The 17,909-nt window shown below is 40.8% G+C and overlaps 1 protein-coding gene across 5 annotated transcripts in view; it reads left to right on the top strand.

Moving 5' to 3' along the window:
* The window catches only part of LOC143127216 (uncharacterized), a 57,864-nt gene that overhangs the window by 13,661 nt on the left and 26,294 nt on the right, over positions 1-17,909 (top strand). For 4 of the 5 annotated variants that reach the window (XM_076288556.1, XM_076288555.1, XM_076288559.1 and 1 more), the window contains exons 5-10: positions 5,724-5,864; positions 10,839-10,916; positions 13,818-13,916; positions 14,708-14,770; positions 15,106-15,165; positions 15,726-15,818. In XM_076288556.1, coding sequence (XP_076144671.1) covers positions 5,724-5,864; positions 10,839-10,916; positions 13,818-13,916; positions 14,708-14,770; positions 15,106-15,165; positions 15,726-15,818 — 534 coding nt within the window. The remainder of the gene's footprint in view (positions 1-5,723; positions 5,865-10,838; positions 10,917-13,817; positions 13,917-14,707; positions 14,771-15,105; positions 15,166-15,725; positions 15,819-17,909) is intronic. The other variant, XM_076288560.1, reaches the window with a different exon arrangement.

Genomic DNA, 17,909 nt, shown 5'->3' with positions numbered 1-17,909 from the left:
CAGGAGACATAAGAGATGGCAGGTTATTTGAACGAATTTGAAGACATCGAGGATGAACCCTTATTGGACGTCCTTATGAGTCGGAATATACCAACGAAGAGCTGCGGGAGCTCCGTGAAAGGGCTATGAGAGAGAGCTAGCTACCTGTAGTCAATGCCACACAGGCGGCGGCGATCCATACCAGAGGGACCAGATGGACATCGACTAAGTAAGTACACTATATACAAGTTATGTTACATCGGAGCTATTATTTCTGATAGGCCTATATTGAGCAAATTACGTTTGATTTTAGTTCACATCGCCTGCCTGTATATGTGAACCAGACGTTAACGGTAATGTGTTTCTTTTTAATAAACTGCCTGTACACTTACAAAGTTCTCAATGCTTCGGTTTACATGTAGAGACCCTCATTATGCTACTGTGTAAGTGTGGTGCTATTTTGAGCCTTGTTAGTGGTATAGAAATAGAAATTGTCCTTTAAAATGTTTAGTTAGTATAACTCAGTTTTTGTCTTTTGTTGATTATGTTGATTTTGCTTTTTGAGATTACTTGGCTAAAATTAGTAATTTAATGTTGAGGTGGAAAAGTGAACATGATCATTTAAAAGTTTGTTAACTACCACAGTCACGAGTTGGGTCGCGATAGTCTGTCATTTTTAAAAAGTGAGTCCCCAGAAAAAAAGTTTGAGAAACACTGATTTAAATCAAGTAAACTATACTTGAATTGCTTAAGTTTTGCTACACTGTTAAGTTAGTTAGTTAGTTAACCTTACTTAACCTGTTAGTTAACCTTAGTTTAAAAAAAACATGCAAACTGATTGCCTTGAAATTACAGACTAATCTGGAATAGGAATTCCAAGTTGTGCAAACAAATGCTTAGGCTACTTTGTGTAGTACACGTACACTAAGGAGAATTCCTATTTAACCTAACTTGGTCCTTACAAGTAAATGTGATGTGTATTAAACACAAGGGGCTGTATTTTGGGTCACCAGCGCATGGCGTAATACTCGTTATTCACCCGCGGAAAGTTGAATTCGGTATTTTGCACGTTTATTTTTTAAGCATTGCGCCCAGGGGTGTGGCAATTAACAACCTAGGGAGGGGACTCGCACATTGTCTAAAAATCGCTATCATACACCACCTAAACCTGGTCAGAAGTCAATGGCGAGTTGTTCATATGCTATTTTAAGAGCGCATGTCAACAGTCATATTGGCAGGTGCACGCACCATCCTTCTATCATTCATGAACGCACACCAGCGCACGTCCATGCAAAGCATTAAATTGCACGATTACAATGGGAAACATAATTAGAATAAAGATATTACGAAATACTGTACATCTCATGATGAGTAGTTATTCACCATCATTTGCAAATTGGTAATGACGGTTAAAAGTGATTAGGGGAGAGGCGAGAGACACGTATGGAGCACAGCTGAAGACGCACTGTCACGAGATATAAGCAACTCCTCTGCAGGATAAATGTTGTTTTATTCAGTCATTTGAGCAACATTAAGGTAAGTGTTGCTTTTTCCAGCCTATATGTTTTCGATGGTAACCCATTGTCAGTCAATAGTGAAAGTAACTGCATATAACTGTCTTGTCGTTGACTGACTCCTTGGTGAAATTGGTTTCACTTTGCCAATGAGTTCAAATAATAGGCGAGTGCAAATGCGTGAAGGCTATGCTAGGTTTTAGTAAAGCATGGTTTAAGAATGACTATTCCATACGGTCTCGCAAGCAGCCTCCTTCAAATGCGCCGTTGAATGCCAAAATACCGATGCATTTATTTGACATATCGCGTGTTGCGCCGTTAAAGGGAATGACAGATGTCATTCTCATTGGTTTAAAATGATGTTACGCCCCAAACACACCCATATGACTGATTAAAAGACCTAGGAACACCTTGTTACGCCATGCGCTCCACTTTTGAGAACGAAACCCCTCCCAATGTGAACTGGACATCCTACTAAATTTTAATAGACTTTTGACGAGTGACGATGCACTTTAGAATGTCATGATAGGGCCCAAGGTGTGCTAACCAGTGTTGGGAGTAATGCGTTACAAAAGTAATGTAATTACTGTAATATATTGCTGTTTGCGGTAACGTGGTAATGTAAGGCATTACAAAAAAAAAATTGGGTAATATTTACTCGGTACAAACTTCAGTAACGCGCGTTACAATGCAGTTTAACCCAAAATTAAGCGCTAGTTTTGTTTTGATACATATTCGCAAACACCACGCGAGACCGAAAGATTTGTCAGCTGCGAAATAGCACAAGTAAATTAATGAAACATCTAAAGTAGTGCCACGCTAATCTTTTTGATTCTTGATAAAAACACAAACTATGCTGTTGTGCATTTCAGCTTTGTGCTGTTAACTTAAATTGAAGAGAATAAAGGGATATAAATGCAGAAAAAGATTGTGTAGCCTGGCAGTGCCACCGCTCCCACCACGCGCATCACGCACTTTGCGTTGGGCACCAAAGGAGGGGCACCCAAATGTAACCAATGAATAGTAGCTTTACTGCAAACTGCGTTTCACTCTTCATCAATAACGTTTACAATGTCAAAATGCACTAACACGATGTTACATGCAAGTTTGATACCTTTTGGGTTCTCTCAATCACCACGTAGTACTAGAATTGGTGGGTCTTCAATCATTCGTTTTCCAAGCATTTAGGCTACATGAAGCACATTATATGCTGAGTCGACTGAAACGCATTCCATTCAGATAGCTAGGTGGATACCAGGCTCATAATTCACTTGTATTCGCAAAACGAAATGTGAAGCAACATGTCATTGCATACTTCCATATCCAAAGCAATGAAGGTTGCTTAAAACAACTTAACATTGTGCATATTATTGTTAATATTGTGCTATCAATGTAACTCAAACAAATAAGGCTTGTAAACAAGAGCTGGCAAAAGGGCATTATGACAACGTAAAGATCAATGCTCTTAAAGTGACAGTGCACCATTTATAAGTAAAACAGCATTTCTTCAGAAATTAATGTTTAAAAATACACAGTAATGGTCTGTAAATAATAGGCCTTTTATTTTACTTTAGGTGTTTGAGTTATCATTTAAATGTCACTCACTCAAAGCCACTCACTTAGGGCACCGAAATGGCCAGCAGGCCACCATCTTGACATGTCTTTATTAAAGGAACCGTATGTAAAAATTGTATTTCAATTAATCATAAAATTGCCCTGATATGTCACTAGACATTAAGAAATCATGTTCATTTCAAATACTTATATCACTGACAACAGTAGTCTGGCCAGGATATTGTCATTTAAAAAGTGAAGTTGCAGCCCTCAACTGATGTTGATGTTGTCATGTTGTGTTTTGGCCTAATGCGCCACCCTCCACCTATCTACTAATCACAAAGTCAGTAGTGTTTCGTCATCCGGTTGCCAACTATGCCAGTCAGAGGGGAGGGGAAGGGGATACACCGCTCTACAGTAATTTGAAAGTGATTGTAGTACCCGTTTTGGCCACAATCTTACATACGGTTCCTTTAAGCTTTGATTTACAATATAGTAGGCTCTCTATTGATTTTAATGAGTAGGCCTAGGCCTTAAAGTTACAGTATTTCTATCACAATTTACCAGACTTTGACCTTTTGTCGGTTTTTAACAAAATTCTGATTGTTCCTTGTATTGCATTATGAGCACTGCGCCTATTGCATACTGTTGCCTTAAGCCTAGCTCAGTCATTATGCTATACCACATCTCCCTCCATTGGAAGAGCAAGCTGCATTGAGCGTAATAAACTGCATTTAGAATGGCAAATCCATTTTTCTAGATATTTTGGTGAAAGTAACTTAAAAGTAATGCAATAGTAGTGTAATGCCTTACAATTCAGAGACAGTAATATTATAATGTAACAAATTACTTTGAAATGACAGTAATAAGTAATGCATAGTACATTACGATTTTGAAGTAACTTGCCCAACACTGGTGCTAACTGATGTTACATTTCCCACAATGCATTTCCAGAATGCCACTGCCCTGGCCCACATATTTGTAAAGATATCACATATTAATCCTTACTGAAATTCAATCTTAAATTACAATGAAGTGACAGTGACACTAACGGTTATATATACTGTTGGTGTGTAATTTATGTGGATGTATCACACCATCAAGTAGATGACTATCCAAAACACTCTAATGCTGTGGGTAGAACATCAGCAACATGTTACATTTGTATATTGTTTTACTACACTCTGAAAGTACTGCACAATGAAGAGGAGACCTCACTATGTACCACCAATACGTGGTACACACCTGGGTTTGTCCAGCAGTTTAGGGAACCCCCTAATCTTTGATGTCTACAGTGAGTCAGGACTTTGTTTTACCACTGCAGTCAAAGGCCTGGTTTTGGCCATTTCTAGTAGCAACATAAGTTTGCAAGGAGAGCACCCATAAAAATCCTAATTAAGCTCACATTTAGCCTCAGTAACTTAGCAGAGACAGGGTGTATGGTTTCCAGCTACAGATCTATGTCTGTATATAACTGTCAGCACTAGTTCTACTCACAGGTTTGGTCATTGGATAGTCATTGATGGGGTGATGTATCAATGTAAATCACATATCAATTACACAACAACATATAGCCGTTAGTGACACTGTCACTTTGTTATTGTAACTTAGGTTGAATTTCAATAAAGATTAATATGTGATACCTTTAACAATATGTAGGCCGGCTCTGTGGTATTCTGGAAATGCAATGCATCAGTTAGCTGAACTGTGACATTAGTTAGCACAACTTCAATACACCTGTTGTGTTTAATAAACATACAGTATACTTTACTTGTAATTGTAATGACCAAGTTAGTTGAAATAGTAAATATTTTTGTGTGCACTACACTAAGTGAGCATTTGTTTGCACAACGACATTACAAACAAATCTGGAATGGGAATTGCAAGGACAATCAGTTTGCATGCTTTTCAAAACTAACAGGTTAAGTAAGATTATAAACAAATTTTACAGTGTAGCACAAACTTCAGCAATTCAAGTATAGTTTACTTGATTGTTTACTTTTCTAGTTCAAAACTACGTAACACATTATTTTTATGCAAGTAATCTCAACAAAAGACAAAACCTGAATTCTACTTACTAGAACATTTTAAGTAAGTAAAACTATTATGTTTTACAGTGTGGAAATATAATTTCTTACTGTTTTAAGTTACAAGTTGTGTGTTTAATGCAATCATATCTGACATTTCATTTTCATTTCATTTAATTTCAATTCTACTTCCTTTAATTCAAATTCGAATTGTAATTCTACATCCTGTTTTGACCTTAATTCAAATTCAATTCAAATTCAAGAATTGAATTAGAATTTAGGAGTCATTCTCAATTCAATTCTGAATTGTGCACAAGCCTGACACACACACACACCCCATTACCCCCACACACACTCAGAAGCGAACACTCACACCCAGAGATGCACACATATACACAAAAGCAAGCACACATGTACGCTCATTTACATACACAAAAGTTGCAAGAGTAGGGGATGGATTAAGAGACAAATTGACAATTGGCTTGATTTATTTTTGCGGAGGAAATGTGCAGGACTGAGTGGCGGTCATATTGTGTACCACTTCGCGGTACATCTAGTTGTAAGTTGCTTTGAACAAAAGTGTCTATATACAATATATAATAACATAAAAGACATCTACTTGACACCATCCTCTGCTTGTCTGTGTCAGATGACCAGGGTTTGGTGAGCGTGAGTTCCTGGCTGCTGCATTCTCCCTCAGAGTCTGAGTCGGTATCCTGCTTTGTGGGACTGTCTGATCAGGAGAGGAAAGACGGCAGGGTGGTGCCATTCATTCACACTGAACACAAAGGTACAGACACATTAACAGATGATTGCATAAGTGTTCTACACATGAGCTTCTTGAGATTCCCTGTGTTGGTTAGGCCTTTATGGAAAATAAGTCAATGTAGCTTCTGTTAAAGAACTGTTTAACTACCTGTGAGTAACGTTAAGGTGAATTCCGGGCCTGATGTCTGTATTTTCATTAGGGACAAAATCAAAACAAAACCATTCGGTATTTAGCCAGCTAAGCAAGCTAGCTAAGCTAGCTGGTTAAGCGCCTAGTGGGGGCATTGGCGGACGTCTATTTCATATGGGGCCATCGGCCTAATTTCTAACCCTACAGTCACATTAGCTACAAGATAGCAACTCCAGCAACTTGCCTCGTTATGAACTCGTAAACAAGGCTGTGTTTCGTGCAACGTATGTCATGCTGCCTTCACTTGGATTTGCAGTCGCCATGTCTCATTGTTCAGCATTTAATTTGCGAATAAATGAAATAAAACAAACTTCTTGTCTATTTTGGCCCTGACTACTTGTCTCTTGTCTTGTCTTCAAAAAATGGCGTTTACAAACAGAAGTTCAGGAGGAGCGTGACGGAATTCGCCACGCCTCCTTCTTCAATCAGTCGGGTTATTTATTCTCAGTCTACCTGCCGAAGTTGCAGCATCGGTGTTACTCTGCTCGCAACCCACCACCTCCCCTTACGCCTCCCTTCTTCCATAGTTCAAGAATACGGGGGTGTATTGCGGAATCCTGCACGACTCCTGCCTGCGCAGTCGACTCCGGCACGATTCCGCAAAGGCTTTCAGGACCATGGCCAGAGACCTCGCCAAACATGCTCTTCTATTATGCTTTTATGTATTATGCTTTTATGTCTTTATGCAAATTCAGGAATGTGAACTAGTGAATACAATATTGCAAGTAGGCTAGCATATGTCAGCAACATGTTGAAGTTTGTTGAGTTTGAACGAGGAGATGTAAGCAGGGACGGTTCTATGGGCAGGGCCACAGGGGCACTGGCCCCACCTGAAATCTCATTGGCCCTTGAATGGCCCCTGTACCATCAATCATCAATAAGTGTCAAACTTGTTGAGAACGATGATCAGAGATGCAGTTCCATTCCCAAACAACTGGTGGCAGTAATGCACCTTTTGAAGCTTGAAAGCTAAAGCACACAGCGAACTGCTTAGGTCTGTGCACGAAAGAAAGAATACATTTGGCTAACCAGAAAAGTCTCTGCTAATGTGAAGAACCGATACATTTGTCTAACGAAAGTATCAGCTAATGTGAAGAACCGATCAATGGCAGTGTTTCATCCACCACAGAAGTTTCTTGGTGAGTCACAAATCTCAAGGTTGGTTATCATTAATATGTGGAAAGGACATTTTTTTGTTGCTGTTAGGTTTGTCAATTAAATTACGAAGCAGCATCAAGCTGCTAACGTTAACTTAGTCATTGTTAACATTAACTTAATGTTAGTTTACTTGAGTTCAGGTTTGAATTCATTAGGACAAGGAGAGTTTCATTGAAATAAATTGGTTACATTTTCTACCCTATTCACTCAAGCTTTATATGATTTAAAAAAATAATAATAACTGGTTTTACAGTTGCTAGACGACATGCTGAATACAAGTATGGCTTTTGTGACACGCATTTGTGTTTCAACTACAGACTGGGATGGCACAGGCTCAGACTGGAGATAGTGACTTCAGCCCACAGTCTTCAGAACCATCAGAGTCACCAAGCATAGCTGCTCCTAATGCTACGATGCTATTTCCTATTGCCACTACAGTGAGCATATTTTGTCATTCATTTTAGAAACGCCATGTTGACAGTGCTGTTTAGACTCTATGGGCTAAGCCCCGAATGTGTTTAACTACTAGCGCCGCCCCTGCTTCTAGCCATCAGTAAGCTCACATCATGTTTGCTTGTCAAATGCTCACCAGAAATTAACATTGCATGACACTCCTGTGATCCAAGACAGGTTGTCTTCCAGTTGTTTGGTTTTTCAATATTTATTTTCAAATAATCAAATAGCATACATCCTGACTTACATCCTCATATGCACATCTCATTTCCAAATAATAGCCTACAGACACAGACACAAGTTACTCTCCTTCTTAAAGTGAAAGGCACCTTGACTTACACACCACTGATATAATGTAATCATGACATTAAAGTTAGGTGTTAAAAAAGTTGACAGTGGGTTATGAAAGTTAATAACAATTAAGTTACTCAAACTTGTTTCATTTTCTTCTCTCCAGACATTTCCCATTATAGAGCAGATGGTTCTGTGTAACCTCTCCTAAAGGTATTCCGCAAGATACAATATGGAAACTAGATGTACCGCAGAGCGGTACAAAATATGACCGCCGCCCAGTCCAGCACATGTTTTCCACAAAAATAAGTCACGCTGAAAGGCATATGATTCTAACTGTCTCACTGAATTGCATTACGCACACTCAATTCTCACTGGTATCTGCTAGACAACAAGTACCAAAACATTATTAGTTCATAGATTTCACATGTAATATACATTTTATACAACCCCACCCCCATCTTGCCTGTTCATAATTCTGAGAAATTCTTGAATTGTGTGCATGTGTGCGTGTACATGTTTATGTTTATGTGTGTGTGGGTGGGTGTGTGTGCGTGCATGTGCATGTGTGTTTGCCTGTTTATGTGCCTGTGTGTGTGCATGTGCATGCATGCGTATATATGTCTACTGTGTGAGTATGTGTCATACGTAGGATTACTGTGAATGTATGTGTGTGCGTGTGTATCTGTTTATGCACATGACCCCTGGAGGCAAACATACGCAAAAAATTGGTCATCCTAGGCCCTTCACAGAAAACTGTGTCTGCCCTACCCTCCTTTCGGAGGGTCCAGTCCAGCGCAGATCAAAACGAAAAGCGATGGTTCCATGCTATCCATGTGGGGTTACATGCCACCAAGTTTCGTGTACCCCGGTCTTTCAGTGTCCCAGGAATCCTTGTTGGTGTACGGTCACTAAATGTACACATAAATTATTTTATTGTAAGGCCCCCATGAACGAAAGTCCACGAAACTTGGCATGCATTCGGAGGGTGTCATAATGATCCTACAATTTCAATTTCGTGCAGTTTTGACCAGTCAGAGATATTGTGATGAAAACACCTAATGTTTTGCTTTTTATTTTTTAACTAGGTGGAGCTATACATGAAATAAATGGTAATGGGATAGGTTGACATGCCCCCTTAAGACCAACATACAAAAAAAAGGTGGACCTCCTAGGCCCTACGGTTCTCGAGATATTCACAGAAAACTGTCTCCGGCCACCTACAGGCCATATCACGTAGACTACACCACTGCCTTAATGAACAAGGGATTTTCTGTGTATGGATGTTGACCGGTTGTTGGCCCCTCAGTGTATATGTGGCCCCTGTCTCAGAAAAATCCTAGAACTGCCACTGGATGTAAGCAAGCAGACAGAGCAGAGGGACAGTGAGCAGGTGGTGGAGAGTGTAGAGCCTAGTTGAGGCCACATGATAAGAACTCAGTGGTGGTGCAGGTAGGCTATGGTGTCATGACATGCCATGCTGACGATGATGATTATGATGACTTATTAATTGCGATAATGTAATGCTATGATAATGTAACATAACAAATAGCGCAATTTAAATGTTCTAAATGTATGATTTGCAAACCCGGACAGTAAAAGAGTGTCAAATCGATGTTAATTGTTGGTCAGATTGATCAGTTTCCGTCAGACGCCCAAAATTCAACATCGATGGCATGAGTGGTGGTTGGTCTCTCAAAGTAGAGCGTCTAAAGGGTTCTATCTTGGAAGGGTTAAGTATAAGTATAAGTATAAGTATATATACTTTTTTGATCCCGTGAGGGAAATTTGGTCTCTGCATTTAACCCAATCGGTGAATTAGTGAAACACAAACAGCACACAGTGAACACACAGTGAGGTGAAGCACACACTAATCCCGGCGCAGTGAGCTGCCTGCTTCAACGGCGGCGTTCGGGGAGCAGTGAGGGGTTAGGTGCCTTGGTCAAGGGCACTTCAGTTATCATGGTAAAGATGGGCTAAAAGACTGTAGACTGACGGAAATGTAGGCTACAAAACGTCAAGTCATATTCATGCACAAGCCAACTAAGCTATACAACCTATACGATAGGCTACTGGAAGACATTAAAGATAATTAGTTCATGTAGGCTACTGTTCCAAAATGTACCAGCAATGTAGGTAGGTAGTATAGCCTACATAAATCAAATATTTCCAGCAACAGCCCTGTTTATTTTGTGTTGTTTCATTTGTCCTACAGTGATAACTGGTATAAATTACATTAATGTCTACGACAATCTAGGTAATTTAGCTCTTTACACATAGGCTTCAGTAATTTTTTAATGCTGCTGTCAATTGAGCATTGTATAGTTTAAATGTAGCCTATTGAATAATTTGAAATGATACTTTGAATTCAAGCAGAAACTCTTCTTTAATAATTGCTTGTATAGCCTACTTGAATATGGAGATCATGTGCTCCATGGCTACCTCTGATCAGTCAGAGTGATAGCCAATGAGACCTACATCACTTTCAGTGCTCCATGACATTTGAAAATATATGCATATTTAAGGGTAATGCAAAGATTTTGTATTTAATTAGGTGAACCCGACCGAGGGCCGCTTGGGCCAAATATGCCAGGGCTGGTTTTTGGTCCCAGTCTGCCCCTGCTTGTTCTGACACCATGGATACACGCGAACCAGTATCTACTTGCATCCACACATGTTGTTGACAGAACACACACTATGTCATCGTCTGACTCATCACTGGTCATGCTCTATCTTATTCACGTGTTTCTTTTTAGTCCTGTGGAAAACACGCTTCTTCGTCTCAGTGTGCTGTTTATCTGTCCTTTCATTTTTACAGGCATGTTCGATATGGCCCTTCTTGCCACAGTTTTGTTGTAATTAAGGGTATATTATACATTTTTGCATCATGTGATCTATGAACAGGTGGTGTGATTGGAGGAATCATCAGTGGTTTGGTGCTCCTAATCCTGATCCCCACTGCAATACTCCTTTATAGAAAAGGTATGTGCTACCATAAGAGCCAGCATGTAATTTGTGTGGACCACCTCTGTAATGTGGAATGCAGTTCTTTTGTTCTGCAGTTTACTGAAAATGCTCTTAGGGCTATCACATAGGCACCTTACCACTGTTAATACAATCCATTGTGTTAGTAAACAATCCATTTTGTTAGTAAACTATTCATTTGTTATACATTTTAAAGAGGAATGAGTAACATTGCAATAGGTTGCCTTCCAGCACATGATATGTTAATAGCCAAATTCATTGTTTTTATTGAAGCATGCTGTTTTCACTTTCCTTAAACCATGCATCTCTCTGACAATGCGCCTTAACTGCTATTTTAAATTAACCTGGGCGAACTCAGATGGATCTGTGAATGCATCTGAATTTCCTCTGCAGATCCGTCTGTCCATCACATCCGCTTGTCCCGCATGGGGTGGGCTTTATTCGATGACAGGCAGGGGAGTACACTTAGCAGCAGGGATTAGAATCTCTGAATTTCCCCTTAGGGATCAATAAAGTATCTATCTATCTATTTATTTATCTAGAAACTGTTCAAAGAACAAAAACAAAAAAACGGAAACAAATACAGTTTTTGGATGAACATAACCAAAAGCGGGAACAAAACCAATTCCACTTGTTCCGGAGTGAAACAATTATTTTCAATTTTAGATAACCTCTTAATACCAGTATTTATTGTTCCGATTAACCTTTATTTCATTCGAAAGTCCATAGGCTTTGAAAGTCACCTGCCCACACAGTGTTCCCCAGACCCATTATAGGATTAATTTAGTCAGATTTTATGAATCAGTGTTTCCCTTGTAGTCCAACTTAGAACTACTAGTCCAACACTATCTAACTGCCTTTTCCAAGTATGTGGCCTAAATTACTGAAACATTTTGTGAAGATAACATAGGCTACCCGAGACACTAGGAAAATATCTATTAGAGTCCTGCGCGGGACTGTTTTCTTCATCCCGCTCCCGCTGAATTTCTGACCATTACCGCCCGCTCCCGCAATGTGTAGGCCTATGTCCACTCCCGCAAAACTCTGAGAATTTACATGTATGCCCGCGCAATAATAGAGATGCATTGATTTTGTGTCTTCTCCCGTCCCGCAGGAGAAAACATGTAATTTTATAGTTTATTAATAAAGAGATTCATGGGGATATTTGTTTCTCCATCCTGTCCCTAGTGTTAACCTTTAGGGGCAGCCGTGGCCTACTGGTTAGCACTTCGGACCTGTAACCGGAGGGTTGCCGGTTCAAACCCCGACTAGTAGGCACGGCTGAAGTGCCCTTGTGCTTCACCTCACTGTGTGTACACTGTGTGCTGTGTGTGTTTCACTAATTCACGGATTGGGATAAATGCAGAGACCAAATTTCCCTCACGGGATCAAAAGAGTATATATACTTATACTTATATATAACCTTTCCTAAATTGCTTCATTTCCGACCGTGGTCAGAAAACCAGGGGAGACTCGTTACCTCCAGGGCCGACGTTATAAAATATATAACGTTGGGGTAAAATCCCGTTTCTGGTGAGCAAATGAATGAGCTTGGCTTTTAGCCTGGGGTTTAGTTCGGACACTGCACACACTGTACAAGACTTCAACCTATTCCACCAACTCTGCTCCTGTCGCATATACAGTACAGTAGGCTACACGTCTGCTTCCTCTTTCTCTCTATCCCTGCTCTACCCACTTCCCACACACACATACACACACACACACACACACACACACACAGACAGACTGAGCAGGAGCCGCAGCACAATTTTACAACACTAGGCTACATCCCGATCCCCCAGTGTTTTTTTTTAGCCACCCGTTCCCACCATAGACAGTAAAAGGTTCCCACCCGCAGCAAAGTTCAAACCGCCCGGTCCCGCGAGATTTGTGAGACATTGGGATTTGCCCAATCCCAATGCAGCCCTCTAATATCTATAGGCCTGTCATGCAGGGCTTAAATCAAGGACATAAAGTTAGGCTCATCAGACATTTCAAGATCTAATATTATATAGGCCTACTTTCCTACTTTCAAATCTCGCCCCATGCCTGAATTCAAGCACAGTGATTTTCACAGTAAATAACTGTTAGCCTTGATATCGAATGTGCTTTGATTTAAGCTTTAAGGCTGTTGGGCAAAAAAAAGCCCAATAGTATTGTGCCACCGGCCATAAATCAATTTGTAAAGACAATGTCATCTTTAAAGGAACGTTATGAACCGTTCTTCTATGACGTTCTAACTGGTTACCATTTAGAGGAGAGGCCTTGGAACACTGGAACAGGAACAAAAAGAAAATCATTTTGTTTTCAGTCCCTGGTTAGCAGTGCTGAAAACAACCAATGGCTGTGCTGATTGGGTCAGTGTTAATATGCTTGATATACAGGTGCATCCCAAAACATTTGAATACTGTGGAAAAGTTTATTGTGCAAAATTTATTTCAAGAAATGTTTCAAAAATATAATGTTTCAAAATATAATCTAGATTCATTACACATACAGTGAAATATGTCAAGCCTTTTTTGTTTTAATCTTGATTATTCTAATCTTGATGATTACAGTTTAAAGCTCATGGAAATAAAAAATCCAGTATCTCAAAATATTAGAATAAAGAATTTATAATACAGAAATGTTGACCTGAGCAGAGCTCTAATAAGTCAAAACACTGGAACTGGCTTCCTGAGCCTTTAATCTCTATTCTGGACAGGGCAATGCTATTCCACAATATTCTAATGTTTTGAGATGCACCTGTATATGATAGATAATTTGTGATATTTTAATGCACACATGACCATTTTGACATAATGTATGTTATCAGCAGTAAGCATAGGGTTTGTACATCTTGTTGTTTGCATTTGCATAGTGAACATGAGTGCACAGATGTTTCCTCTGTTACTACAGTGAAAGAGAAGAATAAAGAGACAATGGAGAAGGATAAAGTGAAGTGGAAGAAGAATGATGTGGTGGCGGAGTATATTAAACTGGTGGGGGAGAAACAAGGTAAGACGCTATTGTAGCGGTTAGCTATTTCTACTTAATAAAATAGTAATTATAAATAAGCAAATAATAATCACATTCATTTATCAACTTATTCATGTATAGTGGATTTTGGCGCAGTCTACTGGCTGTTGAGTCCTTCAACGGTTTGGACATCTTCTGACACGATGACATATTTTGTTGTTGAAATAAGACAATGTTAAGACCGATGTTGTCGGAAACTGATGAAGTCGAACCAAGGGACACAAAAAATACATAAAATATTCACCAGAAAACATGATTTTATTCTGAATAAATATGTGTAATGTCATCAGGAAAATATATAAAATAACAAAACTTTGATAAGAGTATAACATTTACGAGGTGATATTTTTGATGTAAATGTCAACCCGGACACATGGAAATGGCCATACACTTGTGAAAAATGGTTAAAAATAGTGTGATCCACGTTAAGAATAGTATTTTCTTGTACAAAATGTTGTACAAGAACCCTTGAATAGCTTTAGGCTTTAGAAACCCACTTTGGCTCTAGTTTGTGCCTTATGCGTCTCATCAAATGTTGTGGATGCAAATGGCACCCGTTTCATAGAATGAACCGTATACAATTGTTATTATTTCTAAATTTATTTTTGTTATTGTAAATGATCAATATATTAGTCATCATCAGTAGTGTTTTCTTCTACAGCCTACTGTAAAATATTGCTGTCACTGTTTGGTGTGACATGGGAAAAGTGTGTGATGTGTTTCGATTTTCAAAGTTTTTTAAACCAACTGTGTTCTGTCCTTCTATAAAGGGGTCCTGAGACTGATACAGGCGCAAATAAAGACCACTACCACAAGACTGACAAATAATAAAGGTAAATATAATCTGATAAATGTTGAAACTGAGATGTTGATGGTCAAGACTCATCAAACAGTATAACTCAGACTCAAATGATTAAAAAACTTGTTATTCATGTGTTCAGACACTACACATTATCTGTCATTTGAAACCAAATCTGCTAAATGCTTATAGCCATGTGGTGTAAATCTACTGAGTTTTTAACTTGTGGGGTAAGAATGCGGGTAGACTAAATAAAGTAGTACTAATACATGTTGTTCTTTTTAAATATGTTATGAAAACATGAAAATATATTACTCAGTTTAATTTAATATGTAATAATCATCTTAATAATTATCAATCCTTATACAGATGCGCTGAAGAACCTGACGTTGAAAATTCAGGCCACACGGAATTTGCAAGAAGGAGACGGTAAATATATCATAGGAATTTCAGCAAATTCATTTCCAATAATAATTCAGTTGCTCGTTGCGTAGACTTATCGTGACTAAATTCAAGATGGCGTCGAACGGTAAAATTCCTGAAGGTACTGTCTGTATAAATCGTCTTGTAAATAAACTACCAGTGCGTTTTCAAAGTTCTCCATGTCTCGTTTTAAATATCAAGGCCCTCGGAAGTCTACCAATGAAGTATGGAGCTACTTTGAGCCTCGTAAATGGTGTAAAACAGTGATTTATTTGCATGGCTAGGCCGATGCCCGAGGCACCGCAACGAAACACTGTTGGTAGCATTGGCTAACTAGCGCCAGATTTCTGAGTGCAGGGGACAAGCCAAGGTGAGCTATGAGACATACGTTCACACTCGGTATCATGTTTCAACACACTTTAGGTCAATATCACCCCGGAATTCTCCTTTAATGAACAATGCTGTATATATCTGTACACTAGACATTCCTTTATTATAAAGCATATCTGCAAAACATGAAGTCAAATGTGTGTATTGAACTTAATTTATAGACTGTGTTCCACTAGATCAGCTGCTGAAGGACCTGGCTGAACTGGATCAATTGGCTGAACTGGATCAACTGGCTGAACTGGATAAGAAACTGAATGTTCACATAGAAGGTTCGAGCGACCTCACCTCCATTTTGATGTCTGTACAGTCACGTCTCGTGTCTCTTCCGGGTCAGAGTATCGCTGGCGCCTGGATTGTTGACTGCCGCTTCTGTCCTTGTTTTCGTCTCGTTTCGTTTTTAACGTCTGTCTAGTGCCTGTTTTTGTTTTATGTCTTAAATCATCAGCTCGTCTCCACGCTCCTCTTTAACCCACCCCGCACCTCTGCTGCTGCTCCTGTTTTCATTCACCCCCTACCTGGACTATCAGCCACGTTAGCCAGCTAGCTAACAGCAGGTTAACTTTCCACCTTCTGGATCTTTCCGTCTCCTGGCTCTGAGTATGTGGATCGTTTGCCGTGGACCTGGGTGAGTACGTTTGTGTGTTTTGTGGTGGTGATTGTGCCAACCCACGACTGACTCGCTGCGTGCCCTGCATTAGCCCACTCTGTCCTAGCCTGTCATCTGCCTAGTGTGCCTAGCGTGCCTTGCTAAAAACATTAGCCCAGCTGTTTCGACCGGCGTATGCGTGTCGTTCTCGGGGGGAGTCCCCATTCCCTCCGAGCTCGTCATCTGACGCCTAGCTGAGGGCCTCGCTAGCAACTGTGGCTACATTGCCAACAGCTGTCTGACTGCTCAGCTAGTGGCTGCAATTGGGGGGGAGCCCTCACTTCCTCCCAGGTCACTGCTGTGGCCCAGCTGAGTGCAGACAAAATGGTGGGACAGAGGGATGTGTCCGCCGCGCGTGTTTGGTCTGGGGCAACCAACATCACCCACTCCACCAATTGCAACCCCTGGTCCACGGCAGCCTCAGTAAAACTCATTGCCTGCCAGCTAGTGGCTAACCAGCTTCTAGCCACCATCAATATCCTATCTGGTCTTCTCTCATCTACTATATCTCAGCTCCACCTTGCATTATCAGTCCTGCTACTCCAGTCTCTTTCAACCCTTCCCCTTACTCCATCAACCCCTCACCCTCTCTACTCTGCCGCTGACCTCCACCGCCTGAATAACAAAAATCACCGCCTCCACGCTGCTGCTGCCACTGCTGCAAGCCAAGCCAGGATCCTTCGTCACCCACGTTACATCCACCGAGGACCTGGCTGCACTCACAATCAACACCTCCCCCACGGCTCAGCTAGCCCCTCGATCTGGACTACTTTTCGTCCCCCTGTCATCCCCTCCTGCCGTACTGCCAACCTCAACAACCTCCGTTCCCCCTCCCCTGCCCCCCCATCCATCTCCCTTGCACTACTGAACTGTCGCTCCCTCTCCAATAAATCATCAGTTATTTCTGAACTGCTACTGGACAATAATATTGATCTGCTTCTCCTCTGTGAAACATGGCAACAGCCCCTGGATTACTACGCCCTCAATCAAGCCACTCCCTCCAACTACAGTTACATCGCCAAACCTCGCCTCTCTGGTCGCGGGGGAGGCATTGCCACCCTCCATAGAAAATCCCTGTCTGTCACTGAACTCAATCTCAACCTCCCATCTATCTCATCCTTCGAATATCTTGCCTTCTCCCTCCCCAACTCTATCACATCTGTTCTAATTTATCGTCCCCCGAAGCCACATTCTTCTTTTCTCTCTGATCTGGCTGAACTCCTCACTGTTGCATCCTCTCTCTCTTCCCGCTTACTACTCACTGGTGACTTTAACATCCATATTGACCAGCCCAACGCCCCACTGACATCTGACTTCCTCTCCCTTCTTGACTGCTTCCATCTGACACAACACATTGACTTCCCCACCCATACCAAGGCCATATCCTTGACTTAGTCTGCTCCTCCTCCCTACTTATATCCAGCCCCCATCCTCTCCCCTTCCCACTCTCTGACTATCTCTGCATCACCTTCTCTGCCCCGCTTACCTCATAATCCCAACAAACGCACTATCACCTACCGAAATATCAAATCAGTAGACCCACTCTCATTCTCCCAGCTCATATCCTCTGCCCTCCCCTCTGACTCCACCCCCTCTTCCCCTGACGACTACACTATCATGATTAACTCCATCCTCTCAGACTCCCTTGACTCCCTAGCCCCTTGGAAAACTTCCTCTGTCTCTTTCACCAACTCCGCCCCCTGGTACACCATGG

Source organism: Alosa pseudoharengus, unplaced genomic scaffold (assembly GCF_046254945.1).
Source record: "Alosa pseudoharengus isolate Yale_2024_CS ecotype anadromous, Long Island Sound unplaced genomic scaffold, YU_APseudo_1.1 YU_APseudo_1.1_scf_17, whole genome shotgun sequence".
In the NCBI taxonomy this organism is placed as follows: domain Eukaryota; kingdom Metazoa; phylum Chordata; class Actinopteri; order Clupeiformes; family Clupeidae; genus Alosa; species Alosa pseudoharengus.
The sequence above is the reverse complement of the archived record's forward strand: the minus strand, read 5'-3'. Positions and strand labels throughout refer to the sequence as shown.